The sequence below is a fragment of the Syngnathus scovelli genome, chromosome 22 (assembly GCF_024217435.2).
Source record: "Syngnathus scovelli strain Florida chromosome 22, RoL_Ssco_1.2, whole genome shotgun sequence".
Lineage (NCBI taxonomy): Eukaryota > Metazoa > Chordata > Actinopteri > Syngnathiformes > Syngnathidae > Syngnathus > Syngnathus scovelli.
This window is the reverse complement of record NC_090868.1, coordinates 3320579-3339025: the sequence shown is the minus strand read 5'-3', so window position 1 is coordinate 3339025 and position 18447 is coordinate 3320579. Positions and strand designations below refer to the sequence as shown.

The window sequence follows — 18447 nt, the reverse complement described above, 5'->3', positions numbered from 1 at the left end:
TGATGTATTTTCCCTGCATTACATCTCAAAACGAATAATAAGACTTTCCATTCAGGCTTAATTAGAGGAATATTTCAGCGCCGTCCTGCTGTTCTTGACCTCCTCACAACACACATTCCATTCACTTGATGAAGCAGACATGCACACTCTCCACACTTGGTATCCTCTGACCTACAATTCTCTTAACACCCTAAAAGTCAGACACATTACAAGATCAACATACATCCCAATTTCAAAAAATATTCACATTCCATCTAGTTTATTATATCAAAATAGGAGTAAAAACTTTGCAGCCAATCAGATTGCTGCTTTGATTTTATTCTATATGCTGTAATAGGTGATATTGGATAGGAATCATATTTGAGCATTTTGAATAAATGTTATGAACTTGATTTTCTACCCTTTATGACTCAACATGGAGAAAATCTCAAATGGAGACTGAAATCCAGATACTGGGATGGTTTTTGTCCACAAAGACCGCCCAGCAGTCTCTCATAGTCCAACGTTCAGGTTTGATCAGAGTCGAGTTCTCTGCCGTAGGGCCGAGCCGGCGTATCGCCCCGGCGGGGGTTCTTCCTGCGTGATGGTGTTGAGGTGATGGCCGACTTGGCGTTCGGCCGCCGTGAGCCTCACCAGCAGGTCCTGCGCTTCCTGCTCGGCCTTGCGTGTAGCCTTGCGGGCGTTCCTCAGGGAGCGCTTCACTTTACGGACGCGGCTCTTTAGTTGTTTGTTCCTGCGCTCGGCGGCGGCTAGGCGCTCCTGCAGGTCGCGGGCTCGTTCCTCCTCGTCGAACAGCGCCGCCTGCATGGAGGAGCACAGCAGCTGGGGTGGGGGGGAGCACAGAGTCAACCGCTTGTTTATTTTCCTCACCAAACTGGAGGACAAACCTCTCAGCGTCTGGCTGTGTAAGTGATGTGATTTACCCAGCATGCACTTGGAGTATATTACTCTTCTTCTTTCATCACTGCACACCAGGAGCACCTTTATACGCCCTGATATGTTTTTTTTATTTCTCCTCCAGTGACAATTTTAGAGGAACATCTACACAATGCAAGTCCAATCAAAATACTGTAATATATTTGCAATTGTGAAATCTTTCTCAAGAAGGTTGATTCTCGGTGGGATATCTAAAACATGCACACATCTGTCAAAACATCCGCGTATTACCTGCCAGCTGTAAAAATAACTGTTTAAGGCACCCATGTAAATTATAACATTTGAACAAAATATTTTGGTATTAACTACCTTTCAAGCTGATGAAAGTCCATGTAAAACATTTACGAGAGCCATAAAATATTATACTAGCTTTGAGCAATTCTCTCATCAGCACAGGTTAAATGTTAATTTCGCATTATATAATAATAGGATCGGGGGAAATAATGGCTTATCTTTCAGTGGAAAGATTACATGGTAGCCTCTAATGAAGGGTTTTGAAAAGAGAGGAAGTCTCTTGTGTGTCCTTCAGGGGGTGTCTGCTTCCCACGGGGCTGAAACAACACCCCCCCCTCCGCAAGTGTCCACCCGGGAATGAAGTTTTTCCCAAACTGTATGGCAAGAGGTGACAAAAAAAAAATCTTGGGAAATTCCTCAACACCTGTATTGCCTCGCCTTGACCTCCACGACCCCCCCAAAGACGTGCGAGCGCTTGTCATCCGCAAGCCTGGAGGTCAAAGCCACACACGAACCAAAGATGCTCTTTTGCTTTGTGCTCAGGGTCAAGTAAGTTTGCGTCCGTCACAGATGAACATCTCTGCTATTTGACCTTTAACCTCCGCCGCCCCTCAGTCGCTTGCTTTAATCCTCACCGGGTGACACGTTGTGCGGCCAATCACGTGCTTGCTGCATATTAGTACGTTTCTCTACCCGAGTGGATTCAAAACCCCAAGAATAGTTCAATTACAGAGGCGTAGTTGCGAGGGGGGTTGGGGGGGACCTTAACCTCCCCCCACTTTTACAGCCAGTAAAACAATTCAATTCCTTTTTAACATGTCATGGCATGTTTTCTCGAGCTGCCCATGAGCAGTCAGCAGAGGAACAAAAATGTTTAGCTTACCAGCCTGCTTTACGCTAGTTATCTTTCTTGCTAGCTATATTTTCATGCTGGAAACAAACCCAAATCCTCCTTGAGTATCTCCTTTCCTGAACAATTTGCCCCCCACAACATTAAATATTAACACCCTACCCTGCTGTCTTCCGCAGTGTCCCACTCGGGGCTGAAAGTGTGGAACGGCTGGCTCCCCTGAGTGCAGTTGGAGAACTGGAAGAGGCTGGAGAAGGTGCGCCGGTTCTCGGCCGTGTCGGGGAAGATGGCGTCCTGGAAGTTGACGCCGTGGGGCAAGATGTTGTAGTTCTCATCCATCCTAGTGGAGAAATCGTGAACATTCAGAAAGGATGCCGCACATGTCAGGTGAGATACTTTGTTGTCTCCATCACAACCATCAAGAACTGACCATGGAAAAATATTGAATTTAGAGTAGGTCACAAATATTTGGATTGAATAAAATATTCCTAGGGGGTGCACTTGTCAATTCAACTAGTTTGTATACCTGAGGAAGAAGAAGTAGGAGTAGTTCTCCATCACCGTGTGAGATTGACAGGAGAGGTAGCCCAGGCCGGTGAAATTAAGCCGGGACCCCGCCGGGACCTCCAGCATGCTCCCCCAGGCTTGATCGCATAGCAGCTCCACCTCCGCCGAGTACAGCAGCCCTTCCTCCGCGCCCTCGTACCCGTAACCGAATCCGACGGGCAGGGAGTTGTAGAGGCTGTCCACCCCACCGCCCAGGGGCTCCCGGTGGATGGCTAGAACCCGCGCGTACACGATGATCTCGGCCAGCTCCGCGCGGCATCCTTCGCTGAGTGGCCGCCACTCGGACGGCAGCTGGCAGCCGTGCGTCAAAGTGTCTCGGTGCGTAAATACGCCAAGCAGTGCAATGAGAATAACCGTGGACGTCATCACGGAGCCCTGGAGTGATGTTCAGCTTGCAATTGCAAGTTGAATTATAATTGGACGCTTACAACTACAAAAAGTCCGCTCCATAAATTGGAAAAGCGCAAAGAACCTGCTGCTTTCGTGCAAACTTTGGGAGCCAATTCCAAAGTGTCCTTCTCACACGCCTCCTTTTTTAAGAGCTCTGCAGGGAGCATCGGTGCTGCATTCAGGGACACATGAAAAAGTGGGTCAAGTGTGGGCTGATTGGTGTACATGGAATTCCTCTGTCGCATGACTCACTTTTCAATTCAGAGTTAAATATTGAGATTGCTACACAAACTGGGAATGCATTTACAAAAAATAGTTTTTTTTTTGTCAGAGTTCAAAATGACCCCCTTTTTCTTTCCTTCTCGCATACCTGTAATTAATTATTTTATTCTTTCCTTCCTTTCATCCATTATGTATTATGCAAATTTGTAGTAACAAAGGAGACTGATGAAAGAGCAAAGGAACATTTAAACTTGACAACGTTCACACAATTACCCGTTTGTGTGTGTACAACACTGCCATCTAGTGGATTTTAAATTGAATGCCAACATGCTTGAATAAAGGCTGCAATTTCCTTTTTTTTTATAGGAAACTTGAGAAAATATGCAGCAAATTCAATTAAAAATCCAAATGTTTGAGAACTTTAAAGGGGAACTGTTTGAATATTTCAGAATCAATAGCTTCAAGATAAAATAATCGGTTTACGATGGTATTTTGTCTCTACAGCAGCGACAACACCAGAATTTGTACGGCATCCATCGCTAACCCGAGATTAAAGCATAAAATTGGTAAATATGGTAAATATGCTTAAAATTTGAGCGAAATGCTTCACGGCGTGACGTTAGTGATTGACGTAAAACGAGAACCGACGCGTCGTAGCTACGACTTAAATCCTTTGTGACGTCACTCAAAAGGAAACAGTTTCCGTTAAGTGTGCGTATCTCATAACAGGAAAACGAGACGAAGACGTCTTCAAAATAAAAGGTTTTAGTGTTCTCACGGCTCCAATGAAAGGGGGCGTTGAGTTTCTTATCTTATTTTGAAGTCAATAACTATATTGTCTTTCTTTTCAGTGTTGGACTTGAATTTTACCCAAACCAGAAGCGGATATTGCAAGGTTCTCAACAATCCAACATTTACCTTAATCTCAAGTGTTGCTTCCTTGTGTTCGACACGAACATCTAAATTTGCTTTTCGGATTCCACAGAAGGTCAGTTTTAAACTTATTTACTTGGTTTGTTGTGACGCAGTCCGGAAATGTGTTGACTTCACAGCTAAATTAATTTTGAAAGGAAACTTGGCTCGTCATTTAGTACGTATCGAAAGAGAAAGTCGATAGAGTGTAATATTTCGTCTAAAAGTCAAGTTTACTCTTCCACGTGTCTATCGTAGAGATTTGTCTCCACAACGAAAACAAGACCGCACATTGGAATGAAAAGCAGCCGTAAAAAAACAAAATACTGATGAAACTAACGAAACTAAGCTACATTTAAAACAAACAGAACAAGACAAATCCGAATAAAACACAAAATTGACTTAAAACAAATCTAAAACTGCTATTGGAATGTGTTTTCATGAAAAGCGCTTTCAACTTTACTGTATATTTTATTAATAGAAGACAAACCACCCTCGTCATCCTTTTTTTTATGTTGACTTTTCCATCCGACCCGATGGACGTCCACGCCGTGATTAAGATGTCATGTGACCTGCAGATGACATGATGTCATTTCAGCGTCTGGTTGTTTTTCTTGCTAGTACCGCATACTTAAGTCCTGAGTCACTTTTCAGGCTTTGTAACGACAATCCGAAGAGATAAATTTACCACTGTGGGAACCGCAAAATATTAAGACTAAACAATGCCACAATAATGAATACGTCTATGACAGTATCGCTTGAAACCGGGCTTGCAAAATTACGGGAATTTTCAGTGAGCTACTTTATTACGCAGTTAAGTGACTTTCTTCCTTTTTGCAACCCTTCCAAACAGTATTATTGCTGTGAAGAGCAACCGTTTGTCTTTTACTTCTCTCAGTATCATGGATTCCGTAGAGCCCGTACTGAATGGAGAGACTCCTCGCTCCCCCAGTATGGTGGAAACGTCAGAGGAGGCGTTGGTCCAGATGAAAACTCTTATTCAGGAAAACCGCAACCTTAAAGGTGAGTTAAGGTCACGTTATCGAAATGACGTCCACTTGACGTGCTTTTCCCCCGTTCCCGCAGAGGCTTTGCGTCAGACCAACCTGTCGATGAAAGAGCGTTTTGAGGAGCTGTTCTTGTGGCGCGAGAAGCAGCGGCAGGAGCGGGTGTTCCTGGAGACGAGGCTCGGGGAGGCCCGGGTTCAGATGGAGGCTCTGGCTATGGAAAACCAGGAGCTCAGCAAGAAAGTTACGCAGTCACCCAGTGCTTTGGATGGCTCACAAGTGAGTGCGCTTGCAGTAGATAGATTCTTCAAACACAAATCAGGAAAGCGGCAGGGATCCACACGATGAGCAATGTAATCCTAATTTTCCCTCAACATGTAATTTACAGGTAGTGCCTTCTAGTCACAGCCCCGAAACGGACGCCCTGCGCGCTCTGGTCAGCCGACTGCAGGCGGAGAAGAACGACCTGGTGGCTCTCAACTCCGAGCTGCAGCTGAAGTGCGAGCCCAGCTCTTGTGAAGACTCCTTCATCGAGATCATATCTGTGTCGGTGAGAAGAAAAATATCAACCTTGAAGCGGGTTAGCGGTGTTTAATCAAAAGACAACTGTCTTTTCAGGACGAAGGTGGCGTCAGCGTCCTGAAAGACGCCAGTGAGAGCAGCAAACATCTCGACGCCAGCATGACGGCGTCCCGTCTGGACAGTGAGGAGGTGACCGTCAGTCACCTGCTGCAATCCCTCAGGAACGAGACCCAGCGAGCCGAGCGGCTGCAGGCCGAACTGCAAGCAACCGTTGACATGTAAAAAATTTTTTTATCATTCGTAAATGCAGTCCATCAATTCTTTCCCTCAACCTTGTTGCTCTCTTAACAGAATAAGAACGATGGAGGAAAAGAAGAGTCAACATGCGACCATAACAACACAGACCAGCTTGACAGAAGAGACCAGAGACAATTCGGAGAAGGTCGAGGTATTCACGTTTTTATGTATCTGAGTAAATTCCCTGCTGTTAGTCAAAATCAGTCCTTCAAAATAAATAATGAATAACCGGATTCTCACAAGGAAGTGGTTGGACATCAATTATCAAAATTGTCTGAAATGTTTGTTTGCATTCCAGGTGGCTTCCGAGTTTATAAAATCACAGATGATGGCATTGGTTCAAAAGCTGCAGCTGGCCCAGAGTAAGCTGGATGAAGCAGAAGGCATGAAGAAGAACCTGCAGGAGCGGTTTGTTAACAATTACTTTGAGGGAAAACAAACATATAGGATAGCACTATTATGCCTCAACTTGATTCTCACCGCAGATGTAGCGAGATGGAGAACGACGTGGCCACTCTGAGGGCCCAACTGGTCGACACGCAGGCTGTTAAATCGCAGAACGAAAAGCTCAAGGTCCAACTCGAAAGCATTCAGGCGCAGAGCTTAATCGTGCAGAAGAAGGCCGGGGAGGAGAGGTCCGTGAACACTCGTACTCGCAGCAGTGATGGGAAAATAAAGCTTCAAACACAGTGCCATCTAGAGGCGTCAAAAAATACAGCAATCGCTTCACGAAGCAACTTTGAAGCTTCATTTTCCCCATCACTAATTTCTCCATTTGAATGACATGTCATGAAATTCATTTTGGATCAGGAGCAACCTGGCCCAGCTGAAGGACGCCTACGCTAAACTGTTCGAAGACTACAATGAGCTCCAGGAAGAGCAGAAGAAGAGAGAGGTAATGTGTCAAGCAGCAAAATTATTCGCCGGTTTGCTATTTGCTTTGAATCAGTCAAGTCACTGGTGCCGCAGGCCGGGTTGGTGGGCAAGGAGGTGGTGGACGAGCTTAAAAGTCAGCTCAGCGCCGCTGAGAAGGCTCTGGCCACCAAGCAGGAGCACATTGACAGCTTGAAGCAGGAGGTCTTCAAGAAGGAGAAGGAGCTGGAGACCATCTCTGTTTTGGAGGCGCAGGTGGGCAATTTTGTGGATCTTGAAAGCCATATTTTTAGTCTTGTATTTCTTTTAACATCTTAATTTTTCAATTTGATGTGTTTGAATCGTGGCGATTCCCTCTCCTCCCAGGCTGAGGTCTACTCCTCTGATTTTTACGCCGAGCGGGCGGCGAGGGAGAAACTGCACGAGGAGAGGGAGCGTCTCTCTGTTCAGCTGGAATACGTAAAGAAGCAGAACATCCATCTGCAGGAGGAGATGAGCCGGTATGGCGAAAGATTGACAAACAGGTGGTAGCAGCCAATGCAAAGTGGCTACAGGCAGGCAATTCAGTTAGCAAACAAATATGACCACTATGCAAGAAGCAAAACTGTCCCATTTACTGAAAACTCATCTTAAATATGCTTCTCAGTTATTTTCCTCATAGGAAGAAGAAAATCTTTAACCTCCCCCCCAACTCTCTGCTAGCATCAGTTGTCTATAAATCATAATTAGTGCCCCTTCTCCATAACATCCTTGCTAATATAAAGTAAACAAGAAAATAGCTATACAAATGGCTGCTGCCACCTTGCGTAGAAGATGCGCAATTACACCTTATTCACATGACGTTCCGTTTCCTCACTCTTGCCGAATTGTGTGTCCACAGGCAGACGTTAGGTGAAATGCGAAGAAGACATGTGCCGAATCCAAATGCACAAGGGCAAGCTTTAGTTTCAAGAGGTATGATTTTTGTTATTGATTTCTTGACTTGATGCTTTAAAGCAACAGTCTGTGGTTGGGGTGGAAAAAAATGGCCACAGCAGTTTTTTTGTTTTGTTTTTGTCTTGCAGGCACCAACTGGCAGCGTCAGGGCGGTATTCCCACACATGTTTGTCCAAAATGCGACGCAATACTGCCAGATCTGGACACTCTGCAGATCCACATCATGGACTGCATCAACTAGCCCCCGTCTCGTTCGTTTATAATAGTGATAGCCGTAATTGCACTTTAATCTGAGGCTTCCTCTGGACTTAACTGTTTCCTGTGATGAGACGAGAGTGATTCAAGTCCTTGCTTGTTCAAATGCAAGATTCGGAAGAGTTGATATCTTTTTCGTGTTTGACGGCATCTCAGTTTTGTTTGCATGAGTCAAGGCAATATGCAAGGAATGTCCAAGTATAGAGACTTTAAATAAATCTGTCACTCGGGGGCTTTTGTACTATTGGGATATTTGAAATTTATCATCAGGCACATAGACTTTACATAAGCAGGTATATTTAATTTTAGGAGGCTCACACCTTGGCAACCTTTTGACCCTGCACACTGCTCTTGCAAAATGTGTTGTTAAATAAATTGATGTCATCAGGTCAGAGCATTGTTTTCTCTGTGATAAGAGCACATGTCCATGCATTTCAAAATGATTTAATCTTAACAACTGGTGTGAATGTAGTCCTCAAGGTCCTGAAAACGATCGCCTTCCTCCACCATGTGAAGACAAATACAGTATTGGACTTTTATGGTAATTCTATTTTTATTCACATCTTTATCCAAATAATGACTTTATGTCCCTCAAACCTATTTAGGTGAAATTAATATGCAGATATCTCCATTGACAATTGAATGTTCAGCATGTATTTACAATTATTACAGCATATATTTACAATTATGCTTCTCTTAATACTGTATTAAAGTCCATTATTTGTTTCCTTGTAAAAAAAACAAAAACGCTTTTCCTACTCTTTAGGATGTCGACAATAGGGCACGCCGACTTTGCTGCCCTAACATTTGCCTTCCCACTGCTGTAAAATAAAATATTGCCGGTACACTATGCTCCTTCTGCATTCTGTTATCTATTTAGTAATCAGTTTTACTTTTGTACATTTTAGAAAATTTTAGCCTTAACTAAGAAGTAAATCGAATATCAAGAGAGCTTTTACAATCAGGCACATTTGAGCCACCTAAAAATGATTTGACAACTGGGGTCCTCAGTTTAGCGCCAGTTTAGATTTTCTCCCTCACTTTGGGAAGAAGAAGAGCCCAAAAATGGTTTGTTAAACGACAAAACACGGATATATTTGTGTTACAAAAATAATAGTAATATACTGAAACGACGTTTTAATTCCGTTGAATACTATAGAAGACACGAGGTGGGAATTTGTCACTTAAGTGGTAAGTTGATTGTCTTCGTATGTTGAATTTCGTGGATTGACTATATTGTAACTAATAAAATTATATTCACATCTTAATGGCGGTTTAATAAAATGGTGGTTTCGTAAAAAATGAAATAAAATGGTGGTTTTGTAACATGCGCCCAAGTAAAATGTCTAATGTGTACTGTACTTGTAATGTTACTGCAAATTAAACCGTGTTTGTCCTGTAGCTTGGCAGGTGCAATCAAGTTGACTCTACTTGATAATGGATTGTAAGTATTTTTTTTTTATTTTATTTGGCATTTTTCCTCTCAATTTCCTCCATATTCTAAATTAAATGCATTTCAGGCGCACTCTATATTGTCCATAGGTGTGAATGAGAATGTTTTGTGTCTATTGTTTGTTGAGCAGTACATTTTTTACTTTTTATCCAGGTGAAGACGATTTGGACATTTTGACATCCCTGTTGGCTGAAAATGATGGCTGCGAAGAAAACCAGCAGCAGCAAGCAGATGACTTGGATGACCTGTTTGACAATGACGATGGCGAAGAGTATGTGGAGCCGAAGGATGAATTGACTGAGCTATTTGGAGATGTGGATGATATTGAAAAAGAAGAGCAGGTGGTGAAAGAAAATACTACCAAAGCCAATGAGAGTCTTAACAGGTCCCAAGAGGAGCTACAAGGTTTGTATCTGCGTCATTTCTTGCAGAACACACCACAAGTTAATATTTCATGGATTTTTTTCCCCCCTTTCCATCATGTTCAGCGGAGTTGAGGCAGATGCAGGAGAAAATGCAGGCATTGCAGAAGCAGCTGGAAGCGAGCCAGAGTGCTTCCTGTTCCTCGGTGAAACCATCAGGGAGCTCACCCACTCTGAAACCTTTGCCGTCCAGTCAGGCCTCCAAAAAACGTATCCCAGCAAAGCCAGCGGCTGTGACACAGAAGCTAAAAAATGAATCAGGTACAAGTGAAATGTGCTAATATAGTCTATATTAATTATGTTCACTGTCATGGCGGTCTGTTTCACTGAAATATTAATGACATCGTCGCCCAATCCAGGAAAAACAGGAAGCCAGGAGTCCTCTGACTTTATCTCCGAGCTGAGCAACGCCGACTCAGTCAAACGCAAACCCAGAGTGACCCACCAAAGCAAATCCAGCACTTCACCAGGTTAAACTCATCACCTGAGTTATTTGCGCCGCTCATTTCTTAGTGTATTATTTTTTTCATAACAGAAGCCAGAGCACCATTGGTGGAGATTAAGATGGGAAGCTCCTTCCTGCCTGTGGAAAGCAAGGCGGCCACTCCTCAGCGTCTGTCTACAACCTTCCAGAGCAGACCTGGCCCGACTTCTTCTTCAGCAGAACCGCCTAAGCTGGACTCTCTTCCTAAAGATGTGGCGATGGAGAAATACTCCGGGTTGCGGCTCAGGTCAGGAGTTTTTTCGGAAAGCTCTAATTAGGCACATTCAAATCTCTGCATGTTTTTAATCAACCATTTTGTGTACTTTTCAGAAAGCCACGCGTTTCATCCAGCGATATGGACCGTAAAATGGCTGACCGCCGCCTCATCCGCCTGTCACAAGTGCCGGAGCGCCTGAAACGTGAGAAGCTGGAGGACAGCGACTGGGTGACGTTTGGCGTGCTGGTCAGCAAAGCAACACCGCAAAGCAGCACCAGCGTAAGAATCCCGTATTCGATTCCAACGACGCTTTCGAGGCTTTCTCGTTTTTTTTACGCCGCAACATCTCTGCCGATAAAGGGGAAAACATTTAGCATCTGGAAGTTGAACGACCTCCACAACCTGGACGTGTTCGTGTCGCTTTTGCTGTTCGGAAACGTCCACAAGGAGCACTGGAAGACCGAAACAGGCAGCGTCATCGGAATCCTCAACCCCAACTCCATGAAACAAAAAGACGGATATGATGGGGTGAGCGCAAACATCTCACATTAAAATACCAATATTATTTTGATTAACGTCGGCTTTGATTACTGCCATGTTCAGGCAGGTCATTTAAAAAAAGTTTCTATTTTATAACATGCAGGTCAGTTTGACAGTGGATCACCCGCAGAAGGTGTTGCTGATGGGCGAAGCTCAAGATTACGGCACGTGCAAAGCCATGAAGAAAAATGGAGACCCCTGCTCTCAGCTTGTTAACATGGTAATACTGTCAATATAATATGGGAATACACTTTTGGCTTCAATGAGTCATTTCTAATTCGTTCTAAATAAATAAGTATATCCTTCTCTCTGCCTTCAGTACGAGTGCCAGTTCTGCCAATATCACGTCCAGGCCCAGTACAAGAAGATGAGCTCCAAGCGCTCCGAGCTGCAGTCGGCGTTCTCCGGAAAGGCGCCCAGCAAGGTGAAGGGCGTCAGCCTCAGGGAGCGCCTGTGTCAGGACGGCTTTCACTACGGCGGCGTCTCGTCGGCAGCCTGCGCGGCATCACTGTGAGTCCAACGACAGCGTCTGCTCTCAAGTGACATTTTCCTAATCGCATCCATATCTGGCGCAGATCTGCGTCCAAACCCCAAAAATCAGGACAAACAACTTTGGACAAGCTCTTTGTGAAAGGTTCCGCTCGTCACATCCTTCATGCGAAAATGCTCGGTAACACGACTCCAGACATTTCATTGGATCCTTCCTCCACGGATGGAGTGACGTGTCATGCTGACAATTTGTCTCCATCTTGTAGCTCTGAAGTCGTCTGGTGAGGTGTCAAACTGCTCGAACGAATTCAAGAGCTTGATGTCGGTGCCGTCGCCGGGAGCTCTGCAGCTCAAGAAGCACTTGATACAAGGTATGCAACTCAGGACAAATGTCGACCCAATGTCACCACGGGCTCAGAGTTTTTATTTTGTCCGTCAGCCCCGAAAGATGCACAAGGAGCTCCTGTCCAGTCCATCTCAGCTTCAGACCTTCTCAAGCAGCAGAAACAGAAGCAGAGGGAGTTCCTGCTGAATCGTCAACGTCGAGCGGTCGCAGTGCCCAAGTCAGCCGCTTCGTCTTTACCGGCATCCCCCAAAGCAGGCGTCCCCGCGACCGGCCAAAGCCCCGCCACGCCGCAAACCCCCACGCTGGGTCGAGGCTTCGCAAAGGGCGAGGACGTCCTCTTCTTCGACGCCACCCCGCCCCCCGCCACCGCCCGGAGCCTCTCCGCCACCAAGCTGGCGGCTCTGAAGAAGCTGAGAGCCAAGGGGATGGCGCTGGAGAAGGAAGACCCCAACGCTGTCAAGAGGAAAAGGACGAGCAGCGGCGAGATCAGCGCCCGGGTGGAGAAAAATCTCACCTCGCCCGACGGTAACCACACGTAACCCGTTTTGTGGAATTAATAAGCAGTAACCACCGTGTGTTCAATATCATCCACGCAGTCGAGCACGGAGATTCTGATGAGCCGGCTGAGAAGAAACAGCGAGGTGAACGCGACTACATTCAGTCGGCGGAGTTTCAAAAAATCCTCAACGCCAAATCTCTCCATGGAGCAGCACTACAGGCGGTACGAAGCACCTGCTGAAATTGCTTCCCGCAGTTTTTTTTTTTCTCTCATTTCAATTTGTTTATTTTCGCCGCCCCTCGCAGGCTGAGTATCAACTCCAGGAGCGATATTTTGACGCGCTAGTGAAGAAGGAGCAGATGGAGGAGAAAATGAAGGGCATCCGGGAGATGAAGTGTCGGGCTGTTTCCTGTCAAAAGGTCACTCCCTGTCCGCCACCGACAAATAGAACGCCGCCACTTTACGAGTTCTCGTTTTTTTTCCCCTCGCAGTGCAACTACACGTATTTCAAACCGGCCGATCGCTGCGTGGCCGAGAGTCATCCGCTGCGCTGGCACGACGCCCTCAAACGTTTCTTCAAGTGCCCGTGCGGCCAGAGAGCCATCGCCCTTGACAGACTCCCGCACAAACACTGCAGGTAGCAAGCAACCTTGAATCCTTCGAAACATCTCTGCTTTGAAATTTTAACTCGGTATTCATCTCGTATTTTTCCAGCAACTGCGGTCTCTTCAAATGGCAGCGTGACGGAATGCTGAAGGTAAACGCGGCGTTATCTAAAAAGCATCCAAGACTTTTACATTCCTTCCGTCTGCATGAGATAAAATCGCTGCTTCTTCTTCTTCTTTTCTCCCACAGGAGAAAACAGGCCCAAAAATAGGCGGAGAGCTTCTCAAACCGCGAGGGGAAGAACACGGAAGGTTCCTCAACAGTTTAAAGTAGAACCAATTTTTTTTTTAAAATGACTTTTAATTTTGATCTTGTGACATTTGGAAGAAATTAAACCACTGATCTGCATTGGCCGAAGGGAAAAGTTCTAAATATGCAAAGAATTGAGTCGTTTCCCTTTTTGGGTGTTCCCTCTAAATATTGTTACATCACAAGGAAATACTTGACTATGATTTTGTGATAATAGAGAGCAAGAATTTTGCAGCGGGCCCGAGATGATCCCCCATCATGCAAAAACTCGGCATGTTTCTGTACTTTAAAAGATCTTGGAAGAACATCTAAGGTTGGTCATTTATTAGAAATGTATTCGTCTTTTACTTTCGGTGATTCGAGAGCCGCTCAGTGAATCACGTCTCCCTCTGCACACATTATGAAATGTGATTCTCGTCTTCTGCGTGAAGGCAAAACAAATTTTTGTAATCTTCTCCAGGTGTCGGGGCTCACGCCAGCCCGGAAATCTCAGGTTGTATTTTAAACAGGACAACATCAGCTTTTAGCAATTAGAGTGCTTTTTTTTGTTGCTTTTTCTCCTTCTGATTTTCCGATCCGGAAAATAACTTCAGCCTGATGACTTGCGCAGCTCGTCTCTTCTTCCATTTGAATACTCCGAATTCCTGACCTCTCTGTGGTAAACGCATCAAAAATTTGTCTTTGTCGGGCTCCAATTTTTTTCCTTCTCAGGAAATCAAACGCTTTGGAAGTCTAAACCGTTTCACTTGTGTTTGCAAACGCCTCAGGCTCACAATCACGGTGGAAAAAGCAGTTAAAACAAACATGCCTTACGTAATGTTGACTTTATTTGTTGAGTGTGTCCAATGTAAAAAAAAAAAAAAAAAAATTATACACAAAGCAGAATTTGTTTATAACATTTTTAGGATATTTTAAGCTATATTAAAATATACGGTTCACTTGAAGACAATTAGTGAAACCAGTGAAAGCGAGGGTATTGTCCGTCATAGTTGTACTCGCGATATTGCTCCTGCTTCTCTCTGCTTCGTTCGCCTTGTTCTAAAGGAGACAAAACATAACATGATCTCATTTTGTATTTACTATTTTACAACCTGTACATTTTGAAACAATATTTAGGTCTTATTGTGATGTAGCGCCAAATGATTTTGAAAAATATTTTTTTTTCTCTTCCCCCGTCAATATTGTGATTGCAATTTTTTTTCCTCAATATAATTTTTCTAACAAAATTTATTACATCACACAAAATTAGGTTGATTATTTTTCTCTTGTAGAATGAAAGATTTTACCGGTGCGATCCTCTTCGGCGTAGTTCTCGTACTCGTTGCGTTTCTCTTCGTTGGTCTCCCTCCGGCGCTCGGCGTTTATCCGAAACACCCTCTGCTCGGCTGGAAACACACGGCGACCGAGCGTTTCGCGTGAGAAGGGACACTGCGCCGCGATATCCCGTGACTCCTTCTGAAGGCCCGTGATGAATATTCAAGGGGGCTTCACACTTAATTGACTTAGCAGCCGCATATTTTGCTTTTTTTGATCTAGTCAGCGTACGACTCACCGAGCTGCTCGTAATATCTCACTGAGCGGCGACTGCGGCGTTTGAAAAAGGTGGCAGCGTCCGCCTCGGGCATGAACACACGTCGCGCCGCCTCTGGTGCTGATGGGGTCAGAGTTCAACACTTGAAGGTTAGCCATAGTTGTGAATATTTATGATGTGTTTCGCGAGTATCACCTTTGACATCAGCTGCGTTGGGGTCGTCGGCACTTTCACAGAAACTGGAAACTAAAGACAAATATTCACTTGGAATGTATTTTTGTTTATCTATGCTAGGCAGAACAATTAAAATGCTTTTGAATGTGAAATATGTGCTTGGGCTGATTTAATGTTGGTAAACACATACAAAAGACATCATAGAAGGTAAGAAATTATTTTTTTCCCCTCAAATATTTTCCAAGCTGCTCCAAATACTCAACTGACTGATTTTGCCCCCCCCCCCGAATAGAATCACAGAGGATGAACTCACAAGTGAGGATGAGGAGGGTGATGAGGCAAGACAGAGCGAAGAGCGGACTTCGAGACATCTTGGAGAGCGGGAACAGACTGCCGACGGAACTTGTGCGGAGAAAAGTAAGAAGGGCGGATGAGAGGCGGGAGGAAGAGTGGGAGGAGAGAAAGTGAGGAGGGACTTTGAACGACACAAATAACGTCGATTCAAGTAGTTTATTATTAAAACATATTAAAAACAGCTAGTGTACATTTATTTAAAGTGTCCCGTAAATTCAGTTGTAAGGCAGTTTAAGGATTGAGTTCAAGTTTTTTTTTTTTTCCCCTCCAGAGTGTCAAAACTGTCAGTCAATGTTAAGCTTAAGTGCACAAATTATGACTAATTATCACAATTATCTTTTGTAAAGTGAACACAGCAGCTGATTGCTTATTAAAACAATTTTGTTTGTCGGCTTGTCTCAAAGACCGCGTCGCTCTCCCTGTACCAGGCGGCCTCGGAAAGCCCAAGTGTCCTGTAGGGGGCGACAAATGAGTTTAGTCTTTATTGCCTTTGCTTTCAAGTGGTGTCAGTGAAATGCTGAAATCACCTGGAAGGTGATACCGACAGTCCCGGAGTACTTCTTGGACACTAGCTCCTTCACTTCATTCTCAATATTCTCCTGCGATGTTCCCTTCACGTCGATGTAATGGCAGTCGGAACTGGCGTAGTGGCAGGAGATAGCCTGGAAACAAAAAAACGTCACACTTTTGCAAGCGTTGATCGGATTTGCTGTCGTACCTTACGGAATCCTTGCGTCTGATTCATTCCAGAACCGTGGATCAGCAACGGGTGGAAGAAGACCGTGTCGCCCTTCTCCATCTCCAGGTGAATCCTGGGATGCTCTGGGTTGTAGTCACGTACTCCGTGGTACATCTTGTTCACTCCACCCTGAGTACGGGGCCAGTGAGGAAATTCAAATCAGGCTTTCAAGCCAGGGGGTGATTCTACGTCGGCGCTCGGACCTCCCACTCTGGATAGTCGTGCTCCTTCAGCGTGCCCGTGTGCGTTCCCGGCAGGACCACCAGGCATCCGTTCTGCCTGTTGACCCGCTCCAACGCCGTCCAGGCGCAGACGATGCGGTCGGCAGGTCGGAATGGGAAGTAATGCAGATCCTGATGCATCGGGTGGCGAGATGTTTTCTTTCCTGCAAACACAAATGAGCTTTTCGAAAATCCGGTTGTCAATTTGAGAGCGTCCTCTTACCTGCATCGGGAGGCTTGTTGATGAGCATGGTGTGCATAGCCATGATGTTCGGTCCTGTGAAGCAGCCCACGTACTTCAAGATCTGACAAAAGAAAGGTCAGATTTTAATTTTCCGTTAGTGTTCCAAGCACAACATTGACAAATGTGTTTCATACCTCCGGTAAGGTGCAGTACCGGAAAAGTTCAGGATCCTCCTGGAAATCTTGGAGTTTGGTGACGGCTTTCTGATCAGGAACAAACTCCGACTTGGAAATGGCCACGTCTCTCATGACCACCAGACCGGGAACGTTGACTTTTCGTTGACAAATGCGCTCAAACTGCTTCCTAAAGACAGAAAGACGCAGGTAAAACTATTTCGTACTTAATTTCCATTTTATGTTGACGTTTTACGCCGTCACCTGAACAAGTCAACGTCCTCGTCGGCCACAAGATTCCTAACGACAAAAAATCCATTCTTCTCATAGAAGAGCCGCTCTTCTGGCTTCAGCAGGTCATTGTCAAGTGTGTATCTGACAATGAGAAAATATTTTAATTCATTAACTTTTGAGTTACTCCTGTCAGGTAACTAAAAATAGCAAAACAATGCACTCAAGTCTTATTTATTACTGGGTAACGTTACAGTTAGAAGTCCGTCATTGTTTGAACTGTGTCAAAGGGTGCAATATATTATATAAGTGCATAAAGACAAAAAGTATTTCCTTACCTTAGATTGTGGGGGTGAGGGGCGGTGCTTTGAGCCGACGTCGGTGTTGCCTGGAGTAGCTCAAGTCAAGGATAATAGCAGATTTAAACCCACTAAAATCTCGAAACATGCTTTTCAAAAATATTCATTTACGGTGCGCCAAGTAATGGAAGCTCATTCTGCATATTTCCCATCATGCACTCCATGATCTCCACCTAGCAGATACTTCTTTGCAATAACAAGTCCTGCCGTTATGTTCCGACAATGTTTCAGTTTCAAATAACATAAACTTGAACATAAACCTGTGCAAAATCGTTCCACTTTGCAATCAATAGTTTAGTCAGCCGGTATTACGCTAGTCGTAACTACGTGCATAACTTAGTTGTCGGGAAAATGTCATCATTCATTTAAAATACCGTTACTTGGGAGCATTTCATGTTTTATCTTTTTATATCAATTTACTAATACGCTGATCATCCAGGCGGCCTTTGTTGTCTCCGGTGAGACTCCCCGGCCCGTGTTACCTCCGCAGTCCACGTCTCGATGCACAGCTCTCGGATATATCAGATGAAGTTAGCCGCGGTAAAGATCCCAAAAATTAAAGAGGATACAACCACGGCGGGGGTCCGATCGAGATGCCCCATCATCAATTTGAGCCTTTCGGCAGCCCGCGACATATTTTAGCAGGTTGGTAGGCGCTCTTGTCCGGTCACTTCACTAGTAATATGTGAATGTAGGTCAAAGAGCAGAACAACAACACACGTGACCTTTTGCTGTTGTTGGGTGTATATTCTTTATAGTTCAATAACTTAAAATACCGCACGGTTAAATGTAGCTATATCTGTACAAATTGCATCATGACTTTATTTATTTAACGGAATTCTAATGGTCTGCAATAATACACGCTTCACCCGTGTCTCAACTTCACCAGCAGAGGGCGCCCTGTCATTAGAAATCGACTGGCTTTCGAAATTAGTATCAACATTTGTAAATAAATGGTGACAACTTGGATCGCAATTAAAGCTAAAACAATAAAAGCGTCGTTTGTTTTAATATGTTAATATTTATAATTATTTTAGAATAAATGCCGGGATTTGACTGCGAGTATGACGATAAAGGACGAACTTCTTTTCTCTCCTAGTAACAGGTGTTGTGCT

At 44.6% G+C, this 18447-nt stretch overlaps 5 protein-coding genes across 8 annotated transcripts; 2 read left to right on the top strand and 3 right to left on the bottom strand.

The window, feature by feature from the left end:
* Positions 1-242: 242 nt before the first annotated feature.
* ccdc3a (coiled-coil domain containing 3a) lies at positions 243-3121 on the bottom strand. Of its 2 annotated transcripts, none has more exons than XM_049761056.2 (3): positions 2547-3121; positions 2183-2360; positions 243-801 (listed from the first exon to the last, which is right to left on the bottom strand). In XM_049761056.2, the coding sequence occupies exons 1-3, from the start codon at positions 2951-2953 to the stop codon at positions 517-519; spliced, it is 870 nt and encodes a 289-aa protein (XP_049617013.1). In that variant the 5' UTR covers positions 2954-3121; the 3' UTR covers positions 243-516. The 2 variants fall into 2 exon arrangements, with proteins under 2 accessions (XP_049617013.1, XP_049617012.1); XM_049761055.2 differs by having other exon boundaries at positions 243-822; positions 2547-3118.
* A 929-nt stretch (positions 3122-4050) lies between these two features.
* optn (optineurin) lies at positions 4051-8393 on the top strand. The gene is made up of 13 exons (XM_049761034.1): positions 4051-4187; positions 5010-5134; positions 5198-5397; positions 5507-5668; positions 5737-5918; positions 5992-6088; positions 6236-6345; positions 6423-6572; positions 6748-6832; positions 6907-7065; positions 7177-7310; positions 7691-7764; positions 7875-8393. Exons 2-13 carry the CDS (start codon positions 5014-5016, stop codon positions 7985-7987), a joined length of 1587 nt encoding a protein of 528 aa, XP_049616991.1. The 5' UTR covers positions 4051-4187; positions 5010-5013; the 3' UTR covers positions 7988-8393.
* mcm10 (minichromosome maintenance 10 replication initiation factor) lies at positions 8393-15778 on the top strand. 3 transcript variants are annotated; one of them, XR_011086165.1, is made up of 19 exons: positions 8539-9192; positions 9404-9445; positions 9608-9859; positions 9943-10137; positions 10236-10346; positions 10412-10607; positions 10691-10856; positions 10938-11105; positions 11221-11337; positions 11437-11627; positions 11693-11787; positions 11873-11977; positions 12046-12477; positions 12549-12673; positions 12757-12870; positions 12943-13088; positions 13166-13208; positions 13307-13679; positions 15364-15778. XR_011086165.1 is itself a non-coding variant. In XM_049761033.1 (18 exons), exons 2-18 carry the CDS (start codon positions 9439-9441, stop codon positions 13388-13390), a joined length of 2547 nt encoding a protein of 848 aa, XP_049616990.1. In that variant the 5' UTR covers positions 8393-8542; positions 9404-9438; the 3' UTR covers positions 13391-15223. The 3 variants fall into 3 exon arrangements, 2 of the variants coding, with proteins under 2 accessions (XP_049616990.1, XP_049616989.1); XM_049761033.1 differs by lacking the exon at positions 15364-15778 and having other exon boundaries at positions 8393-8542; positions 13307-15223; XM_049761032.1 differs by lacking the exon at positions 15364-15778 and having other exon boundaries at positions 13307-15223.
* Positions 14176-15521, bottom strand: ucmaa (upper zone of growth plate and cartilage matrix associated a). The gene is made up of 5 exons (XM_049761060.2): positions 15385-15521; positions 15093-15143; positions 14919-15017; positions 14653-14751; positions 14176-14404 (listed from the first exon to the last, which is right to left on the bottom strand). Exons 1-5 carry the CDS (start codon positions 15440-15442, stop codon positions 14316-14318), a joined length of 396 nt encoding a protein of 131 aa, XP_049617017.1. The 5' UTR covers positions 15443-15521; the 3' UTR covers positions 14176-14315.
* phyh (phytanoyl-CoA 2-hydroxylase) lies at positions 15568-18427 on the bottom strand. Its single transcript, XM_049761051.2, has 9 exons — positions 17902-18427; positions 17312-17361; positions 17007-17117; positions 16764-16932; positions 16609-16690; positions 16368-16549; positions 16144-16293; positions 15953-16087; positions 15568-15877 (listed from the first exon to the last, which is right to left on the bottom strand). Exons 1-9 carry the CDS (start codon positions 17965-17967, stop codon positions 15824-15826), a joined length of 999 nt encoding a protein of 332 aa, XP_049617008.1. The 5' UTR covers positions 17968-18427; the 3' UTR covers positions 15568-15823.
* Between the last annotated feature and the right edge of the window lie 20 nt (positions 18428-18447).

Coding starts and splice junctions, on each gene's coding strand:
- mcm10 (XM_049761033.1), top strand. Junction 10,857..10,937: donor CACCGCAAAGCAGCACCAGC/GTAAGAATCCCG, acceptor CTGCCGATAAAG/GGGAAAACATTTAGCATCTG. Junction 12,478..12,548: donor AAATCTCACCTCGCCCGACG/GTAACCACACGT, acceptor TCATCCACGCAG/TCGAGCACGGAGATTCTGAT.
- ucmaa (XM_049761060.2), bottom strand. CDS start 15,442: ATGTCTCGAAGTCCGCTCTTCGCTCTGTCTTGCCTCATCACCCTCCTC. Junction 15,144..15,384: donor CACCCTCCTCATCCTCACTT/GTGAGTTCATCC, acceptor ATTTGTCTTTAG/TTTCCAGTTTCTGTGAAAGT. Junction 14,752..14,918: donor GAGATATTACGAGCAGCTCG/GTGAGTCGTACG, acceptor GTGTGTTTCCAG/CCGAGCAGAGGGTGTTTCGG.
- ccdc3a (XM_049761055.2), bottom strand. CDS start 2,953: ATGACGTCCACGGTTATTCTCATTGCACTGCTTGGCGTATTTACGCAC. Junction 2,361..2,546: donor TCCTACTTCTTCTTCCTCAG/GTATACAAACTA, acceptor TTTCTCCACTAG/GATGGATGAGAACTACAACA. Junction 823..2,182: donor ACACTGCGGAAGACAGCAGG/GTAGGGTGTTAA, acceptor CCCCCACCCCAG/CTGCTGTGCTCCTCCATGCA.
- phyh (XM_049761051.2), bottom strand. CDS start 17,967: ATGTCGCGGGCTGCCGAAAGGCTCAAATTGATGATGGGGCATCTCGAT. Junction 17,362..17,901: donor ATCGGACCCCCGCCGTGGTT/GTATCCTCTTTA, acceptor GAGCTACTCCAG/GCAACACCGACGTCGGCTCA. Junction 16,933..17,006: donor GAGGACGTTGACTTGTTCAG/GTGACGGCGTAA, acceptor TTCTGTCTTTAG/GAAGCAGTTTGAGCGCATTT.
- optn (XM_049761034.1), top strand. CDS start 5,014: ATGGATTCCGTAGAGCCCGTACTGAATGGAGAGACTCCTCGCTCCCCC. Junction 5,398..5,506: donor GTGCTTTGGATGGCTCACAA/GTGAGTGCGCTT, acceptor TGTAATTTACAG/GTAGTGCCTTCTAGTCACAG. Junction 6,089..6,235: donor ACAATTCGGAGAAGGTCGAG/GTATTCACGTTT, acceptor TTTGCATTCCAG/GTGGCTTCCGAGTTTATAAA.